The sequence below is a fragment of the Lycium barbarum genome, chromosome 8 (assembly GCF_019175385.1).
Source record: "Lycium barbarum isolate Lr01 chromosome 8, ASM1917538v2, whole genome shotgun sequence".
In the NCBI taxonomy this organism is placed as follows: Eukaryota; Viridiplantae; Streptophyta; class Magnoliopsida; order Solanales; family Solanaceae; genus Lycium; species Lycium barbarum.
The window spans coordinates 132,516,500-132,537,460 of NC_083344.1; the positions used below are offsets into that span (position 1 = coordinate 132,516,500).

General features: G+C 33.1%; 1 protein-coding gene across 2 annotated transcripts; it reads right to left on the reverse strand.

The window, feature by feature from the left end:
- Window positions 1–333: 333 nt before the first annotated feature.
- Window positions 334–20,855, reverse strand: LOC132607570 (probable disease resistance protein At4g27220). Of its 2 annotated transcripts, XM_060321595.1 has the most exons (10): window positions 20,742–20,855; window positions 18,283–18,378; window positions 18,115–18,201; window positions 17,904–18,032; window positions 17,699–17,819; window positions 10,772–13,684; window positions 5,443–6,141; window positions 3,024–3,527; window positions 2,438–2,638; window positions 334–1,309 (listed from the first exon to the last, which is right to left on the reverse strand). In XM_060321595.1, the coding sequence occupies exons 6-8, from the start codon at window positions 13,586–13,588 to the stop codon at window positions 3,036–3,038; spliced, it is 4,008 nt and encodes a 1,335-aa protein (XP_060177578.1). In that variant the 5' UTR covers window positions 13,589–13,684; window positions 17,699–17,819; window positions 17,904–18,032; window positions 18,115–18,201; window positions 18,283–18,378; window positions 20,742–20,855; the 3' UTR covers window positions 334–1,309; window positions 2,438–2,638; window positions 3,024–3,035. The 2 variants fall into 2 exon arrangements, with proteins under 2 accessions (XP_060177578.1, XP_060177579.1); XM_060321596.1 differs by lacking the exon at window positions 18,115–18,201.
- Window positions 20,856–20,961: the final 106 nt, after the last annotated feature.

Below are 20,961 nucleotides of genomic sequence, written 5' to 3' on the forward strand. Positions count from 1 at the left end.
TCAGCAGGAGTTTCATTTCATCATTATTATACATTTTAAGGAAGTCCTTCCAACAGATGCTATCATAAACTCTGGTGTGCTTTCTGTTTCAATAATCTTATACAAGTATGGTTAAGCTTTTTTTATAGTAGGAAAATAGAGTAAGCATATTGAATTTTTTAAGTATCCTATAATTTGTGTTCCATAGTTGCTAAAGAGAAATGAGTAATTAAATGACTTCCTCCCATGCCTGACTTGCACGATGATGATCGGAGATGAGAACCTTGTATAGGAATAGACTTATTCATACTCGTTTTTACATCAAACTAATAAGCAAAAGATGTTTCTTTCATATGCACTTTTACTATTACTTATTATGGTAATTACGATATATTCTCACTTTAGTTTGTCACCCATAAAGTTAATATACTTGGTTTGTGCAATGATCTTCCTTTATAAGGCATGAATGTGCAGTCGCAACGAATTTATATTCCCTTGTAACTGCATTTCTGTTGTTATATCCACTCTCCTTTTTTCAAAGAGATCACATTTTATACTTGAATATGTAAACTCTTTCAAACATGAAATGAAATATTATGAAAGCCACATTTGAGAAAATAAAACTTAAATCAGACATAACATGTGCTTTGCGATTCCCTGTTAGTTTATAGGCATACATATTATACTCACTCTTCCGGACAGACAATTTTCATCTTTTAGTTCATAGGATGGAGGCGAAAACGTTGGACATGCGACCTAAACATCAGCAACTAAAGATTCTAGAGTCATCATTTCTTGTTCATAAACCACATGTCCAAGATTTTGAAAGAGTAAAAGTTACAGATACAACATTGCTGCTAAGTTAACCAATATTACCAACTTGGCAATTACTTGAATCAATCAACAGTTTGAGGCAACAGTATAAGTACAATGTCACAACCAACGTTAGGGGTCCAACAAGTGAACCACTTCAATTACAACCAACTCAACCTGATCAACCTCAAGCGGTATCATACAAATTCAATGTACCTCACAACATATCTTTATTACATTTTAAAAAGTTTAAGCATAATAACTATCCAGATAAAGCTTAAAAATGGTGCCGCAAATACTAAATACAACCCCATAAATCTGTCATGGAATCATGGAGAAAACACAAGAACAAGAAAATTCATAATAGTCTTGGAGACTTATACAACAACCAAAAGTAATTAAGACAAAGTAGAACGACTCCAACGGAAGGACATATAGGGCTCATAAGTAACAAAGGTGCAAACTTATCAGCTAACAAATGTAAACTCAGCTTTCAGGTCAACATCAACTCCAGAATCTGAAAAATATAAACAAACAATAAGTCTAGTGACTCAGCAAGCATAACCTCAGTTATTCATAGCCATTTACACAAGTAATAACTTTTAAAGAGATACGCATGAAATCAAATAAGTGTACTTCAACTCAAAGTAATTACATCTATATGCTAATAACGACAAGCTCACAACTCATAACTTGGACGGTTACCCTTTTATGACCAAGGGATCCGCATATGTTAAATTCTGTTTCCCTATTCTGTTCAGGTAAGGCAGCTAGCTCTAACTTTGAGGTAATTCAATTGTCACTTCTTTTTCATATTGTCTAGCTCCGGGCCAGTAACCCGTATTATTTCCAAATCTTTGGCTTCCTCCCAAGCCTTTCTAAGAAATTAGCCTTCTTATCGTTCATACTTTATATGAAAAGTAATTCACTTTGATTTATATATGCACATACGAAAAAAAAAAAACAGACATGCTTTAAAATGTATATTAAGTATCAATCTAAAACATGCCTATAACAATAGGATTGCTTACTTCTGATAAAAACATCTAAATTTAAGTTAGAATTCATCATGGATAGTTAGACATTCATAGGCATTTCAAAAAAGGTGTAGCACATATTCACACCATAAGTTTGTCCCAACACTCTTACTTTATAAAACGCCCGGATATGTAAGGCTCAAACTTGACAAAAACATCAATTCATTTGAAGATAATGATGTGTACAAAACTCATGAGATTTGACCAAAATTAGCTACGTGTAGAGTTATTTCTTATTTCAACTCCATCTGGGTCATCCAACTATGACAATTCTTCGAATGATCTATTTAAAAATTTTAGGTTAGGGAAATTGATCCCTTAGCAAGGTACAAGCTTAACAACTCTGTAATAAAGTTAGTGCTTCCCTGAATAGAACTAAACGTTTCAAAAAAAGATATGGCATTATTTTTTGGAAAAAAGAGATAATTAGCTGAAGTCTAATTCAAGACTGTCCTTAAATGTGTACAACTAAGCTCATAAAGAGCAATCTAATTAGGTATCCAACCAGCAGGCACAGGTCTTTACGAGGAGAAGCTAAAGGAGTATAAACATTAGCGAACTGTTGTAATATATAATTTTTTTCAGAAAAGAAAAACGGTGAAGCTTACACGAGTTAGAATACGTGATAGACTTGTAGGATTCCTCTTCTGCAGTTTCAATTCTTGTCGTTGAAAATAAAGTTGCGACCATGATCAGTAGTTAATTATTTGCTCTGCTTATTCTTCCATTATTTCTTTTTTCTCATCCTCCTCTACTTCAGCTGTTAGTTGATCTGCTGCTACTTCTTCCATTTCTTCATCATTTGCATGCTAGAACAAAGTTTTGTTAAGAAAACAATAACAATAGCAACAACAATAATACGAATAAATGAAATAGAAAAGGGGTACCTTGTGAAATAAAACAATAGACCTTGGTTGATCTAATGAGTATTTAATTTGTCATGGTGAAATTGAAGCAATACAATACAATACATTAGTACTATCTCTATCCAATTATAATAGACTTTATGCTCTTAATAATTGTAATTTCAAAATGTCCAATTATGAAGCAAGATTACAAAGTGCACTTTCTTGAAGTTTGAAAAGGAAATTTTGCCACATAGATGAAGTGGAACAGACCAAATAGACGAAAGGACAAAGACAAACATCATTACATTTGATTGTTAGTACCAATTTAAGGAATTGCACAACGAACCTGTTCCTCAAATTAATGGCGCAAGGAATTATTTATGTCATCCACCGGAACGTCTTCATAATTTATTGTAAGGTGCTTCAATCTTGGTGTGTTTATGTATCCTTGAGCAAAGGTCTGCATTTCACCGCAATCATCGATCCGTAACTTCTCCAGCGAGGGCAAGTGTAGACCATGTTTGCTTTGGCTAAAGCTTCCCAACTTTGGTAACTCACACAGCCATAAATATTCCAATTTAAGAAATTGAAGCTTCATGCTCATTCCCTCTCCTTCTTCTACAATTACAGCTTCAATCCGTGAGCAGTTCCATATCTCTAGTCTCTTCAGATTCACCAAGGCCCCGATTGAAGAAGAAGAAGAAGAAAACAAGTTCCTTATCTTGTCGCATTCGTAAATGTTTAATTCTTCCAATTCTCTGAAGGACGGTGTCCTTGAGCAAAGTTGGTGGAACCATAACTCACTGTCTAAGTCACGGAGTATCAGATACTTCAAACCTCCAAATGAGACCTGAAAAATCAATTCGAACAGACCATACTGTGATTGGGTTGGAAATTCAGTACACACATTTTGCATATATTGCAACATTTAACTGCAAATGGGGAATTGCCCATCAGGTCATTTCTTTAGTATTTCCACGAAAGGTGCAAACTTACCGAAGTCCAACTTAATCAAATACCAAATGCAATGAACTTTTAATAAGTTCTGCACTCTTCACATGACTAATGATAAGGTACATATAGAATAGAACATATAGAATAAACTGAAAAATGAAATTTAAGTCTAAGCAGTAATTTATTTAATGGTGCAGTACTTACAGGGTAAGTGCCAAACTAAATGATCTAATGATAATTCTCACAGGCCACCGCTTATTGTTGAGGACTTATTTAAAGTTGGGTAGGAAACCTAAATTGTTTAATGTTTAGAATTTGGTATTTGCTAGTTTTTATTTATTTATGTCTACATAGGATTTATATTCAAAATAGTATTGGAATTGGTTTTCTAATTTTTAGTTAAAGTAGGTTTTGCACTATAAATAGGGTATTACTACCTATTTTCTTGTGTAAAGAAATTTGGAAAATGTCTTTGATATTATGAGATTATGATTGAATTATTTTTGGGGTAATTACATCCTTCAAATTGGTATTAGATCACCTAAGATCTTGGTAGAGACTCAAATAGCTTTCGCTATAGGCATGTGCCCCCCCCCCCCCCCCCCCCAGCCAAGGTTGATGCAAATTTTAAATGTTACATTTGAGATTCAAAAGAATGAAAGAATCGAAAGGAATTAAAGAGTATGTTGGTAAACTCGCGCCAATTGACAACAAATTAGACAATTTGTTGAATTGTTGAGAATATTAAAGGTGCAAGCAAACATATCATAAGAGGAAGAAATTCTTTTCTAAAATTGGAGAGAAGTGCTCCACAGGAAAGTTGAAGGAAGATATTGACGAGAAGTGCATCAATAATTGAAAATTTGTATCAACCATTGAAAAAATGTGCTTCATGATGTCAAGTTTGAGATATACATTGGAGAGAGGTGCTCTAACAAAAATAACAATAATAATCAGTTGCATACAGTTTTGAATTACATGAGAATCTTGAAGACTAATTCAAAATTGGAGCAGGAAGCCTAAATTGTTTAGGATTTGAAATTTACCAGTGTAATTTCTTTAGTTAATATCTAAATTTGTATTCAAAATAATATTACACCAGGTTTTATAGTTTCAAGTTAAAATAGGTTTTGCACTATTAAACATAGAGGTGCTACTACCTATTTTCTTATGTCGAGAACATTCTGAGATGTATTGAGATTTTGAGTGAATTATGTTTGGGTAATTGTATCCTTTAGTTATGCTTTATTGTGAAACTTTTAGATCTTTCCATCTAAAGTAAATTGAAATTCTAAATAATCTAAAGCTAGTATTGGTAATTTTTTTAAATAACATAACGTCCGAGTCAATGTCAACTACTAATCTACTCTCTCTGTCCATTTTTACTTATCCTGTATACTAAAAATAGTTGTCCATTTTTACTTATCTAGTGTGAAAAACTAAGAGATAATTTGCCAATTTGTTCCTATTTTATCCTAATTATTAATTATTGGGTTGGAAACTTCAAGGAATTATTAGTGGTTACACCACTTTTAAAGTACGTTTGATTGGTAATATGGTAAAATTGTCATTTTATTTTGGGCTCCTTAGTAAGCGTGTCAAGTCAATACATGACCAGTAAAAATATACGGAGGGAGTAGTATTTTTGTTCATTATTGGACAACACAAATTTGTAAAGGTTATTTATTAACTATACGTTGACTTTTGATAGTATCATGCGTGCTTAATTTACATCATTTCTTTAAATTGCCAATTTCTAGAAACAACACTTTTCAAAGTTTTAAGAGTAAAAAAAGGCATTGTTTACGCACCTTAGTTCCAAAAAGGAAATTCATGCCATTGAATTGCTCTCCATATGTCGGAATCACAAAACCGTTTATGTTGCTCAAGCCAGAAATTCGTAGGTATCTCAAATTTGGGAACTCAATGTTGTTAACCCCCTTGCAAAAACTCGTGAGTGCTTGTAAATTGTCAAGACTTAACTCCTGCAACCTCGGGAACTGGATGTCAGGGATTTGACTTTGATCAGCTCCTTCCACTTCATTGTCCTCTAAAACAAACACTTGTTCCATCTCCTCACAATCAACAAATGACAGTTTTTGAACGTGCTGCGAAAAAGTCCTGGCTACAGATAGCGAAGAGAAGTGAAGTAGTCTATCGCAAGAGTTTACTTCAATTGATTTCACGTTAGCAAAAGGAACCTTTTGCATATTCAGTGAAACAACATGTCTCAAATCTGGCAATCCATATAAAAGCAAATATTTCAAATGAGGAAATAGCAGGGAGTTAGCAGCCACGTTTTCTCCGTATTCTTTTTCCTCTTCCTCTGCACTAATAATTCGAGCATCATTCACAGGATCAATAAACAAATCAGGAGGGAGATTCTTGCAATTCCAGATGCTTAAATGCTCAAGTCCTCTGAAGCAGCAATGGGAAACTAATTGGTAGCATAACAACATTGCATCATCCATATAACCGAGTTCCAAATTCTTCAAGCTTGCCAGTGCGTCCTGCCAAATGAAATCATTTTTGGCTAAAATAAATTATTTGTATAAAAATAATGGAGTTCCTAGAAAAAAATAATTACTTAATTTTCAAAACAATAAAAAAAGAAAAAGAAAGAATACAATGAAATAAATAGTTGTTGCATCTACAGATAAATAATAAAAATAAAACTTGAGGTAAAATATGTGTTATATCAAGAAGACCAAATACACAATAACGAATAAATCATTATATAAATAAAACATAAGACTATGTTGGGAAAATTACTCCACTTGGAAGTTGATAGTCGATTTTTCATCAACCTCACACGCCCGGTCTAGGGGGTAACAACTATCAAATAGCCACATATAGGGGGTTGTTAGGATCGACTATAATTTAGGTATACATAAGAGGTCGTTCGACATGCAATTTGGACTTCAAATTTGAAGTTTTGATTTAAAATTTGTGCTTATTTATGATATTTGAACGAAACTTCGACTTCAATTTGAAATTTTAATTTCAAAGCCCAAATTCACTTAAAAAGTAGAAATTCAATTCCAAGTTTGTGATTTCAACTGTTTTAAAATTTAAAACTTGACCCATAAGTTTATGTGTCGCAAAAAAAAAAAACCCCATAATATTAAATTCTAAACAAAACACTCATGCTCGACATGAAGAAATTGTTTGTACGATGTGGGAGTATTACAGTAAAAAATAGCTAGTTACTACTATTGATTGGACCAGTGGATCTTTATAAAGTTATGTGTATTTGAAAGTTTGTGATAGCATGTAATCACAAATATTTATTAATAAAAGGAATATAGAGATATGCGATTTATTAACGAGGCCTTTTAGAATAGTCTAATACCTTATTTATGAACTATAATTTACTCATTTGATATGATTTTATAAGCCCAAGATATTATGTCATAAGGAAAATCTAAAAATGGACATGAATATTTAATTTTAGTGCAATGAACCAAACACCCAACAAGAAATAATCTTTATATTACTAATCCATATACAACTAATCCCTTAAATAACTAATACTTACATTATAATCCCTGTATAACTTGTATTCGAACCAAATGCCCCCTTATACTAACCAAAAATTGTACCAATTAAACACTTTTAGCTAACCAGTGAAATCAGTACAGTATCATTTTCATTTTTTCCACTCTATTACTTCAATTCCTTTATTTCACTTCATACTTTCACCTATAATTTTCTCCCCAGACGGGTCACTAGATGGGGAAACATATGTTGAGCAATTCTTCGAAATTGCAAATTTGCAGGTATAATTAATTTCTAAGCTTTTAAATGGCCAAGGCGTAAAAAAGAGACCATGACATGATCATTACCATAATTTGCTTCACAGCTACCAGAATCACCTCCCGAAGAAAAAGTAGAACGCAAGAAGAGAAGAAAAAAGAATGGAAGAGAATCATCATCATCATCATAATATACTAAAAGTGAGAAGCTCTTAGCTTTCAAAGTTGGATTACCAAAATACCCATAAAATGTTGAACGACCTTTTTACCCCTCATCTGAACACCATTTCTATATTTTTGTACTACCAAATAGTAAATTCACCTTCTAATAAATAATAAATGAATTAATTAATTAAATAAAAAGTAATTAGCGTGAAATGTATCTACCAAGCATTTACTACAAAGTCATTAACTGGTATAGTCTATTCACTTTCTAGGAATTACTTTCATTTCCCGGTAATTATTGCAAAGGCTGGTACAATTTGTGTCACCATTTCTATATATTTGTACTAACAGATAGTAAATTCACCTTCTAATAAATAATAAATGAATTAATTAATTAAATAAAAAGTAATTAGCGTGAAATGTATCTACCGAGCATTTACTTTGAAGTCATTAATTAATAGAGTGTATTCCCTTTCTAGGAATTACTTTCATTTCCCAGTAATTATTGCCAAGGCTGGTACGATTTGTGTCAATATATTGTTACTCAGTAATTGTCAGTTTTAGATTTTTGGCAAGAAGCGTTTTTTTCTGTTTTTTTTTTTTTTTTTTTTTAAAGTTAAGTATGCATATCAAAAATTTGAAACAAAGTTGAAAGAAGCATCTATGTATTATGCTTAAACAACACTAATTTTCTTTAAGAATAAAAAAAGCCATCAAAAGCTGAGTGACTACTTTTCACTTCAAGCAAAATTATTTAAAGAACTTTTTTGGTGCATAAATGCAAATACACATTCTATAAATATAATAAAAAAATCAAAACAAATAACCAAACTAAAAACAGTCCCTTTGCCTTCCAAAATCAGCCCAAATATCTACACATGATTTGTCCTACATTTAATAATTTTTAATAAATAAATTCTGCATGGTTTTTTAGAAGTGCAACAGTTGCTCTACAGAAGTGTAAAAGTTAGTTCTGTTTTAATGACTTAATACATTAAATAGTACTAAATGTTTATGTGATCCATGAAAATTTTGTTATCAAAACATGGGTTCGTGGTTAATTTTCAGCCAAAATTCGATGTGCTATATTCATTTACGAGAAAACTCGATTTGGATAGCAGAAGAACAACAAAAGGTTAATTTTTTTTTTTGGTTGATTTATACCAGTAAATATTCTGACTTTCATAATCATATTTTTTCTTATTTATCTCTTTTTTTTTTTGTTAAAAGGATATCACGGATTGTCATGGTTGCAAGGTGGAGATTCTCCCAATATGAAATTGTAAGTGAACTTTTACTCTTCGAATCTTCATTTTTAGAGTTCTCAAATATATATATATATATTTTTTTTGTAATATCTTCCTCCTTAGATAAGAAATATTCTTATACCGGTTATAACCTTACTTCCTGCAATGTTTATAAAAAATAAAGAAGAGACTTTCTATTAAACATTTAGTTTTGTTTAAGTTTTGATTTCTTAATCTTAAAGGAGAGTACTTAAATTATATTACAAAAGTGGAAGCTAAAATAATTTGTTCTATTGCTAAAAGATGGGCATACAAATCGCGGAAATTCTGCTTGAAGCTATGTTAAAATTTGACATTTTATAAGAGGAGAAGCGGACTGAAGTATCATACACATTTAATTAATTTACCTCTCTAACCTTTTTGTCATTATTATTGTATTGCCTTTTTATGACATCAGCATTGTGATAATCTCTTTCTTTCAACTAATGAAAGTTGTGATAGAATCTTTCATTTGAATCTAAATTAATAATAGATTAAATTAAGTCGAGTGTAGGCTAGCATTCATCAATTTGTGCTTAAATTAATTCTATTCAAATTTTAAGTTACTCATCAAACACATGTTCTAATAATATTTATATTTTCTTATAAAGTTTATACACATCAAAGTGATATACGTGCAACGCACATGCCCGGATACTAGTAAGAAGAATAAAGAGGGGAAAGAAGGGAGGGAGGGGTGGGTTTGGGGGGGGGGGGGGAGGCGTGAGTTCGTAAAAAGATTTATAAACGAAATGTTTTCTATATTAAAATAAAAACTTCTAGGTGTCCCTTGTTGATTGGTTATTTTTTCATATAATATGCACTTGGAAACACGCACTAATCCTTTACAGCAGAATGTTTAATAGGTACAAATCTTAAGTGGTCAATATGTACTAATCTTCGTTCAAGTGTCACAACCAAAAGTATCTAACAAGTTTAGGTGACCGTATATGAGTTTGGCCTTAAAACTATGCCTAAAACTTTAATCTCTAGATTAGTAACATGTTCATACTTATATTTCCGCATATGAGATTAAATAAATCCACCAGAAGTAATTTTATTTTCTCTGGCATTTTGCTACTCTAGGGGGTGGCAAATGGGTGATTTGATTGGATTTGACAAGTTGAAAATGATTTGAATAAAAATGGGTTGGATTTCAACCTGCCCATATTTCATGTGGGTAAAATATAGATTGATTGATAAATGGGTTGGTTGGTTATGAGTTAGCCCATATTATATGAATGTAATATTATTTTAAATGTAATGTCCATAATTTTTTCACATATTTATAATTAAATATTATGAAATTCAACCTGCCCATATTTCATGCGGATAAAATATAGGTTGGTTGATAAATGGGTTGATTCGTTATGAGTTAGCCCATATTATATGAATGTAATATTATTTTAAATGTAATGTTTATAATTTTTTCACATATTTATAATTAAATATTATGAAATAGAAAATTTGATAGTGGGAGGGGGCAGGGGTGCGGGTGTGGTGTAAGAAAAAATTTCCCACTTTCTATAATTTTTATTTTTTATAAAAGTAAGATAAAATATATGAAATAGAAAATGTAAGGGAGAGGGGGGAGGGAAAAAAATCTCACTTTTTAAAAATAACTTAGAAGCTAAAAACATAAGTTGAAAATATCCACTTTTGACTTTTAGCTTATTTTTATATTTTTTTTGCCTAAAAGTAAGTATTTAAAAATACTTTTATCTTTCCGGAACGCCACAAAAAATAAAAAAAGAGCTTAAAAGCCAAAAAAAAAAAAACTTAAAATAAGCCCTTCCAAACACCCTTTTAATAAATATTAGACCCACTTGTTAAGAGGCAGCAAGTTGCGATTTCGCGCATAATTACTAGTGGTATCTTTTGTGACTAAAATTAATAATTGATACTACTAAGTAAATTAGGGGTAAGTTACGCACCTTTTCCCCGAAGAGGAAGTGCATGTTAGCACTTTGGTTGGAGAAGAATCCTCTGATGTTGGGTAAATTCCGGATACGCAAGGTACTTAAGCTAGGGAGCTCGATGTTGTGAGTCCCATTGCAGAAACCGTTTAGCGCCTCTAAATTTGCAAGCTTTATTGTCTCCAATCTGGGGAACTTGACCTTATCAATTTGGCTAATTCCATGCCCACCACTCCGATTATCTTCCTCTAGAAGGAACACTTGTTCCAACTTCTTACACGAGTCGATTTCTAGATTTTTAAGAAGTGGCAAAGTTGTGGACACCACCGGCATAGGGAGAAAATAAACAATGTCCTCACAATTGCTGATGCTAAGGTGTTCGAGGTTGGCAAAACAATTAGTATATTGACTTGGAGTCTTGCCGGGAAAATCTGACATATTTGCAAGATACCGCAATTCTTTATGTCCGCTAGCATCTAGGAACTTCACATGCTGGAAGCTTTCTCTCGCCAATAAATCAATTACATGGCTTGTTACACTTTTCCGCAACACGACGTCTTCGGCATGCACTACAATGTTGCTTATCCAATCCACTACATGCTCTTCATCAGAACAACACCACACCGTCTTAGAGTATTTAGAATCATACTTTCCAAAAGTTCCAAAAGTTACCATACTTCTAAGACTTCTAGAAATACCAGACGACCATATTCTTATAAAAAACTCCGTTAGCCCACCAGGAAGACTCGTATCTTTTGGGATATCTCCGTCAGATATGTCAATACTTAGCGTGGTCAAATTCTGCATCACATGCAGTTCAGCAAGTGCGACGTTTTTGGCTTTATTCTGTTCCACTTTGTTTTCGACTTCCCATTCAACTGCAAAGCATCCTTCCATATCAAGTTCTTCTAACTCAAGAAAACTTGATAGAACACCTGGTTCAATTCTTTCAATAGTATGACAAGAGTTCAAATCCAATAACCTGAGCTTCTCAAGCTTTCCTAGTTCAGCTGGAAAAACTCTAAAGATTGAAGCTCTCATACTCAGAATCTCAAGCTTAACTAACTCACCTATCAATGATATATCCTCCATCTCGCAGCGAAACAATCTTAACATGCGCAAATTCTTTAACAATCCAATTGATGATGGCATAAGTGAAAATCGCATGTAGGATACTTCGATTGTTTTGAGGCCTCTTGTACCATGGAAAATATCATCATCCAGATAAGAAACACCCCCACCCCCTGCTCCTATTTCTAAGAATTCTAATCTCGGGCAATTTAGCGTCTTTGGATGCTTTATAGTGGTATGTGAACGTACTGAAATGCAAGTTACTTCTTCATGGTAAATATTTCTTGGCCATTGTTTTAGCTTCAAATCGTGGCTTATCCCAAAATGACGTCGTTCTCTGGATGAAATATATATAGCTAAATCTCGAAGAGCATCGTGCATTTTGACCGAGCTATCATCCTTGTCTTTTTGTAGCAGGAAACAATTTTTCAGCTTATCAACCAATAATTTCACCTTTATCCTAGCTTCTTGAAGACTATTGATGTGTGAAAACATACCCAAACTCATTCCACGTCTGGCAAGAGTTTCCAGGGGTATAGAGTAATCTTCTGGGAATAAACCACAATGTAGATATAACTTCTTTGCTTCATCATTTTTTAGCTGATCGTAGGAAAGCTTCAAGGAATTATATACTTCTCTTAATCCTGTAATGTCTTCTGGAACGACTGATTTTAGCTGTGTAAGTGCACCTTCCCAGATGTCCTGACTTGTATCTTTTAAAGCATTTGCAACAGTTAATATTCCAAGTGGTATCCCCCCACATTCCTTGCAAATTTGTTTTGCAGTTTGATACAAGGCAGGATCATTAGTTCTATCACCAGCGTTTCTTCTAAAGAGAACCCAAGATTCTTCTTCAGTCAATGACTCTATGGTGAAAATCTTCCCCCCAGTCCGAAACATAGAAGAGCATATATCGTAGCTTCTCGATGTTAAAATGACTTTACAACCTTTGTGCTCCTCTCCCAAGGGAATTCCGACTTCCTCCAAATCCAGTTTTTCCCAAACATCATCTAATATTAAGAGAATTTTATACTCATTATTCAGTCTTGTATTTAGTCTGACAGCTCTGATGTTCTTATCCTTTTCATTAAGTTTTAGACCCAATTGTTCTGCAATTGAGGCTTGAAGATTTTCCAAGTTGAATGGTTGGGAAACTACTGTGAACACAACCTTATCAAACAAGTTTTCCCCTTCGACCTTTGCAATAACTTTCTTCTCCATCCTCGTCTTCCCAACCCCACCTGGACCACATATCCCAATCATATTTATCTCCTCATCATTTAGAGCTTTAATGATATCTGCCATGATTAATTGTCTTGACATACCATCATCCTCATCAGCGTCTTTCTTGCTTACAATGCACATCGTTTTCACATACCCGCTCCCTTCATTTCGTTGTTGGATGACAACGTCAATTATCTTCTTAGCTTTCCTACTCACCACATAACGCGAAATCAAACCTTGACTTAGACACCCCTTCCCAATATCAGCTTCACTTGGCAAAATAGTGTTGGTCTTTTTTCGGATGTCATCTGTTTCTTTGAGCCAGCCCTCAGTAACGGTTGCGACACTTCTCAAATTTCTCTCCTCCTCCTCCTTCGATCGAACCACATCTGCTCTAATCTGATCCAACTTCTCCATTTCATCTTTCAGATTTTGGATGTTTCTCCTGTAAAACATCAGATAACCAAGTGGTCGTCCAATTGGTTTGACTATGTAGTTTACAACTGGCTCTGTAATTAATCCCACAATTTCTAAGGCCATTTGCTCGTCAACCTTGCTTCTTTTTCAATTTTTTTACTGATCAGTCTTTCCGTTCAGTATAATTGCTTTCCTCTTTCTTCTTTTGTTTATTTGTTCCTGCATAATAAGAATCAAATACAAATAAGACAACATGAAGTTGTTTGTCCATGAAAATTTTCTCACATTTCACAAGAAACAAGACTTCTATACTCCTAGGACCCGTTTGGCCATGAAAATTATTCACTTTTTTTTTTTCGAAATAATTATTCAATTTATTTAAAATTCAGTGTTTGGCCATGAAAATTCCAAATCCAACTTGAAGTTGTGTTTTATATTTGAAAAATAACTTATAACCTGTTTTCCAACTCACTTTTAATTTTGAACTTGAACATTACACCAAATATTCTTTACAAAAAGTATTACCAAACATAGCTCCATCTTCAACTCCAACGCCATAAATTTCAAATACAGTGAAAAATATTTGGAATCTATGGCCAAACGGCTACTTAGTAAGTGGATAGAACCTAGTTTTCATACAACTAAAGTTGGAGTTGGCTCGTTTGAGTTTGAGTTGAGTACTTGAGTTCATCAAACAAAGAACAGCTCATTATTATGGACTTCAAAGTTTAGCCTTAGAGGCAAGTGGCAATTGGATCTAGGAATACTTCAAGAAAGTAACAGCTCATATTTATGGACTTCAAAATTTAGCTTTAGAGGCAAGTGACAATTGGATCTAGGAATGCTTCAGCTCATATTTATGGACATCATCTAATCTCTAAGAACATAGGAAGCTTAAACCATGCTACCAGGTTTCATCTTCCTATTCGTACTCATTGTTTTGTATATTAGCCTTTCCTATTCTTACCCCTTGTTTTGGGTATTAGCAATCCTTTCTGTCTTGCACCTGAAGCTATATATTGGATGGATTAGGAAGAAGGGTCACAAAGCAGCCTGCCATGTTCTAGTTAAAAGGAAAATGTGTTGAAATAAAACAATGAATGAAATATCTCAAAAGGATATGTCCAAATTCTTCTTTACTATATTATTTTTCTTTAACATATTCCTAATGTTTGGCTTCAACGGACTCTAGCTATTATGATTAGCCTTTTAATCCTCCTTATTGCTATTAACTTTGAGTATAGCCGTAGGAGTCATTATTACGATTAGCTATCAGATTGTTTCTTTGCTAATCTTTATTCCTATTCATTCTATTAATATAATTGAATCGCTATCATTAAAGTATCTTTAATGAGCAATTGAAGCTGGTAACGTTGGTTTGTTACCAACGGTTAGTCTATTGGTTAGTCATCTTCATCTTATGTATATCCTTCCTATGCTCATGTTGAATATAGAAATACCAAGAGACATATACAAAAATATATTTTCCTTATAGATTATATTGCGCTGGTCTTCTACTTTATGAAATCTTTGTTAGATTCTAGTTCCTAATTTTGTACTAGAAGAGCTTGTTGAATCCTGAGGGATATACCCATACCGGGTGAAATATCCTTAAGGATAATGTCTTAATTGACATGCCTCAAGCTCTCAAGAATTTTCTGCAAGGTTCGTGATCAACTATTTTCCGATTAGGTTTTTGATCAAGTATTTTTCATAAGATTTCCAACAATCTTAAGGATATTTTACACTATAATTTTACGGAGAATACGATTTACAATATAACATGCATGGACGGAATACAAAGGTTGATGAGGTAACAACTTTTCAATTAGGTTAATAAGGTATGTAACGGTACTATAATTTCTATGTTTTAATAAATGAAAAAAAAAAAAGACATCGTTAAAAGTCCAAAGATAATAATCTTGGAGTTAGTGGAATTAGCATGCAAAGGCGTAAAGTTTTACAAATAAAGAAGCGTTAGTTGTTGTTTGGGCATCGTGCATGTGATAAATAACGTTTGTGTTTTTAAAAATAGTTTTGAGCCCTCTTTATCTTCTATTAATTTGAAGAACTATGTGCTAGCTAAATATATTTGATAATAGTTACCTTTATGGGTGAGGCAGTGAATCAAATTAAAAAAAAGTGTTTATTATAATTTAGACCTTACAAATGTGAGATTTTTATGGTAACAAATCATATTTGAAGACCTTGGCATATTGTATTTTTTGTGGAAATACTAATATTTGCATAGCTCTTGGTCATTTGACTTAATGTTGAATAGTGGTTGGTTTTTTTGTGTGGCCTAATTTAACTTTGATGGTTTAGTTGATTGAACTTTTGATTGATAGTTGACGCACCTTTAATGGAGTTTAGAGGTAGTGATGCACAATATCAAAAGCAATATTTCAACTACATACTGTTATGTATTGCCGTCAATAATAAATCTTTTAATGGAAATTATAATCGTTTTGTGCGTGGCGCTAAGCCATCATATATTCATCTAACATAGAAGAAGATTTAGAGAAATGATAATTCCGTTAAGTAAAAATAAATTTTGCTAAGCGGATGATATAGTTATTTTGGTCATTTCTCAAGTGAATCTTGTGACTAATATGAGAGATTGAGTGTTAGGCCATCAGCCATGGTTTTACTAAGCATGTTTGTGCTAACAAATTAATTTTGTATTCTACATCCAAGTTGAAGAAGAAGAATAATGATTTATTTATGTTGGTGATTCAAGAACTAATCAAGTTCTTAAAATGAAAAAGTTCTTAAAATAAATATTGAAATTGCTAGTATCTGTACCTACTATTCTCATCTCATGTGTATTATATAAACTATGCAAATTATACTCGTTTTAGGAGATCTTTTATTAAGATTATTATTTCTTATCCAACTCTTAATAAAGATATTACTTTCCTTAAAATATTTGTTGATGATGACATAGTACGAGTAACTTTATATAATTATTTGGGTGAAACTATATTATTAGCTTAATATTTTTAGCCATACTACATAAACAGGTCTTCAAACTTGGTCTCAGCTGGTACGTATGTCCTTCAACTTTAGGTGTGCACAAGTAGGCACCTTAACTTGTCTCCACTTTGTCAGTTGAACACTCAAACTTGCAAAATGATCATCTAGACACCTCCAAATTTATGTGCCATGTCAATGTCACGTCAGTGCCATGTCAGCATTTGTGTTTACGTGTTCAACTTTATACAAGTTGAGGTGCCTACTTGTGCACACCCAAAGTTGGAGGGCATACTTGACAGTTAAGGCCAAGTTTGAGGGCTTGTTTATGTATTGTGCCTTATTTTTAAGATGAGATATCTTATGAGAAAATAAGCAATACTTCTTATGAGTTATGGAGATATTATTCCCTTATCTTAAAAGTTTTGAAAATGTGAGGGTCATGGTGTCTTGCTAGAGTTATGTCGAGAGAATTTTTCAAAAAGAGATAATATTTTATTTGGTCTTGTTATTCATAATGTTTCTGAAAAAGTTTTCGAAAAAAGCTATTGATGATGAGATCAATTATAATTTTGAAAATTAATTGGTGGACCAATAAACTATGGTCACGTATTTAATGAAAAAGTTCATATATTCCACATCATCTTCCGTTAAAAAGAAGGACAATTTTAGACTAAAATCAAACGTTAAGGGCATTTATGAACTAATAGGTGGATGGAAAGGGCATATATTAACTAATAGGTGGATGGAGGGCAATTTTGAACCATTTCAAATATGTTAAGGGCATTTTTGACCCTTTTCCGAATTCAAAAATCATAGCCTAAACTTATGTACACTAATTAATTACATTCCAAGTATAGATCCTTTGTATAGGTTAGATAAACTGCATTTTGTATTCATTGTAAAACAGAAAAATAAGGAATAAAAGGTCATCGTTTTAACATTTGTCTCCAGAAAATGTGGTGGAAATCAAGAGGAGATGGGAAAAAGTTCACGTGAGAGAGAGGAAAAGACATACTTATGTTTGTTGGCTACAATGTGCAAAGTTTTTTATTAAGTTTGGCAATTTGGCATAAACAAGCAAATTTCGATAAGTTGTGTCGTTTTGTATGGTTATGTGTCTTAATTTTCCCTTTTTTCTCTCAAATTTTCTTAATCAATCAACAAATGTGGATGAGATACTTATGTAGGAAGAAAAAAGTCAAATCTGGATGAGATAAGAAAATATAGCAAGAAGAAAGAAAAATATCTTAAGCATACCTTTATCAGTAATGTAGAAGAGATTTAATGTATTGGGAATGAAGTTCTGCTAAAGACAATGACTCCAATTGGGAGATTTTTTTTTTTTTTTCTTTTGCCGGAACACAAATACAGAAGGTATCTGGAAAGAAGAAAAAGCAACATGTGGATGAGATAAAGAAAGTTATATAGCAAGAGCAAATTTTGAAAAGATTCTTAAACATACCTTTATCAGTACTGTAGAAGATATCTTATGTACTGAAAATGAAGTTCTGTTAAAACAAAATGATGACTGCAAGTAACGGAGAGATTTTTTTGTTTTTTGTTTTTTTCCAAACTCAAATACAAAAGGTATCTGCAAAAGGAAAAAAAATCCCAATGTGGATGAGATAAAGAATGTTACATAGCAGGGATAAAGAGAAATTTCTTAAACATACTGGAATGAAGTGCTACTAAAACAAAACGATGACTGCTATCCAACTGAGATTTTTTTGTTTTTGCCCTAACACAAATGCCGAAGGTATCTGCAAAAGACAAAAAAGCCAAATGTGGATGAGATAAAGAATGTTACATAGCAAGGACAAAGAAAAGTTTCTTAAACATACTGGAAATGAAGTTCTACTAAAACAAAACGATGACTGCTATCCAACTGATCAGAGATTCTTTTTGTTTTCTTGCCCGAACACAAATATGGAAGGTATCTGCAAAGACAACAAGACGATGAGATAAAGACAGTTACATGCCAAATGCGAACGAATTCTTGAACATACTATGTATGTGAAACAGGACAATAATGATATCGAGTGTGCTAATAAAATCTCGTATTGAAAGCTGAAAAAAGAAGAAGCTACATATAAGATCGTCCAAAGTAGACAACAATAATAAAGTCTCTTTGCATTGTTTTAGGCCAACAAATAACTCCTAGCAAGCTGACAGATCTAAGACTTTTCTTTTTATCTTTTTACCAAGGCAAAAGTCATTAGATAACCTCCTAAACTTTGCCACATTTTCCTCTCGGGTACCTAAATCGAGTTTATACCTATTGGGTACTTAAACCATTGGGTCCCTTTTTCACAATAATCAGCAAAATTAAGAGAGTGTATTACACTCTCCATGACGTGGCAATTTTGTCAAATGAAAACGTGACACGTGATGGTGGGGGTCCATCATAATAATTAAAAAAAAAAATTATACACCCCTTCCCCCAACTTTCATCTCCTTCGCCCCCCCCCCCCCCTAAACTGGCCGCCGCTCCCCCACCACTGGACGCCGCACCACCACCCCCAACCGCCGTCTCCCCACCTCACCAATAATTTATTTCCCTTTTCTTCTCTTATTTAGGTCTATCAATGTCTTTACAAAACCCACCAACCTTTAATGAAAGGTGAGATAAAAAAAAAAGTCATAGTAATGGTGAATCCCCATTTTTTCCGGTGAACAAGATGGTAATACTACTTTTCAAATCTAAAAAGATCAAAAAAAATGATGATAAGAAATAACATCCAATTCACAAATTAATTTTGTATAAATAATTAAAAGAAATGAAGTGTTATAATGAAGAAGAAGAAGAAGAAGAAGAGAAAAAAAAAAAAAAGGAAGAAGAAGAAGAAGAGGAGGAGAATGTACAGTGGAGTGGAGAACAAGAAGAAGAGAAAAAAAAAACGTACAGTGGAGAAGTGGAGAACAGGAAGAAGAGAAAAAAAAAAAAGGAAGAAGAAGAAGAAGAACGTGCAGTGGAGAAGTGGAGAAGAAGAAAGGGGTAGGGGTGGGGTGAGGTCAGGGGACAGACGGGTGGGGGGCAAGTGGGTTATTTTTTTATTTATTTATCTATTAAATTTTATTTATAAGAGGTAAAATTTTAATCCAAAAAAATAATTAAGGAAAAAAGAGTTGTCCACTCTCTCAAGAAAAATTGGACTCAATTGTTGTGTCACGTAGGCGCCACGTAGGCGAAAGGTATCCAATAGAATTAAATTTAGACTGATTTAGGTACCCAATAGGTACAACCTTCAATTTAGATACCCAAAAAAAAAATGTGACAAAATTTAGGGAATTATCTATGACTTTTGCCTTTTACCAAAAACAAATGTGGTTAACTATTTTCAATCTTGAGGGGAGAAGCTTTGTAAGTGTTGAATGATTTGAAATATTATGTGGGCCGAAATTCAGTGATTACTAAGTTCGTGTGCCCAAAAGTACAAGGTATTAAGGACTGCACTTGCTTTCTAGCTGAAGAAAGTAGACTCATACAACTTTTATAGCACTGCCCGATCGACTATAATAGAATGAAGTTCAAGCTATAGTGTACACTTAAGATCCCTTTTAGTTGAGAAATATTTCAAAGATCACAACAGTGGGATCAGAGGCGAAGCCGGAATTTTTAGGTTATGGGTTGTGAATCGTAATCTTTTTGCTTACTAGGTTCTGAACAGATTACTTGCACACAACACAAACTAGATGAACTTTTTAATACAAATACAGAGTTTGAGCCAAAGTTATCCATAGCTACTACACTAGCTCCGCCCCTAAGAAGGATGTAGGGGCGGATCCACAGTTAGGATACCGATCATCTGAACCCGGTACTTTCTCACAAAATATTATTTATGTGTAAAAATCAACTAAAATTGAACCCCTCCATTTTAATTTTTTTGTCTGGTTTTAACTTGGCATGGAGTTTTTAAGAAAGTAAAGAATTTGAATCTTGTAGTCATAAACTAGAATGTACCAAAATATCGTTTAATCTTATGGTCCTAAACCTAAGATGTGAAAAGTTAAAATTAAAGAGTTATCAGAAAAGAAAAGAGTCATTCGGAATAAAAGAGAAAGTAAGACAAATAAATTGAAACGGAAAGAGTAACAAATAATAGGTATAAATCCATAACTTTATGTGAGACTGTGAGTCTATGCCACAAAGATAGGGTAAGGTCTGCGTATATCCTACCCTCTCCAAACTCTATTTGTGAGACTACACTGGGTATTTGTTGTTATTGTTGTTATGCGAGATTGTGAGTCATATTCTCCAGCATTAGAAGAAAACAAAATAATGAGATAGAGATGAGCTAACCTGTCGAACAGTTTTGTCACCAGTAGTAAAGGAAGCAAGAGACTTGGTTTTTTGCCTTTTGGTCGCTGGAGAGATGCACTAAATGATGAGATTACTGGATGGCTGTTCAAATCCTTTTTATAGACAAATGAATCACTAGTTTTGTTAAATATTAATTATAAACTAATAATACAAATTTCAAATTAGTACAAGGAGAAGAATGTAGTACCGGAGAAGAATG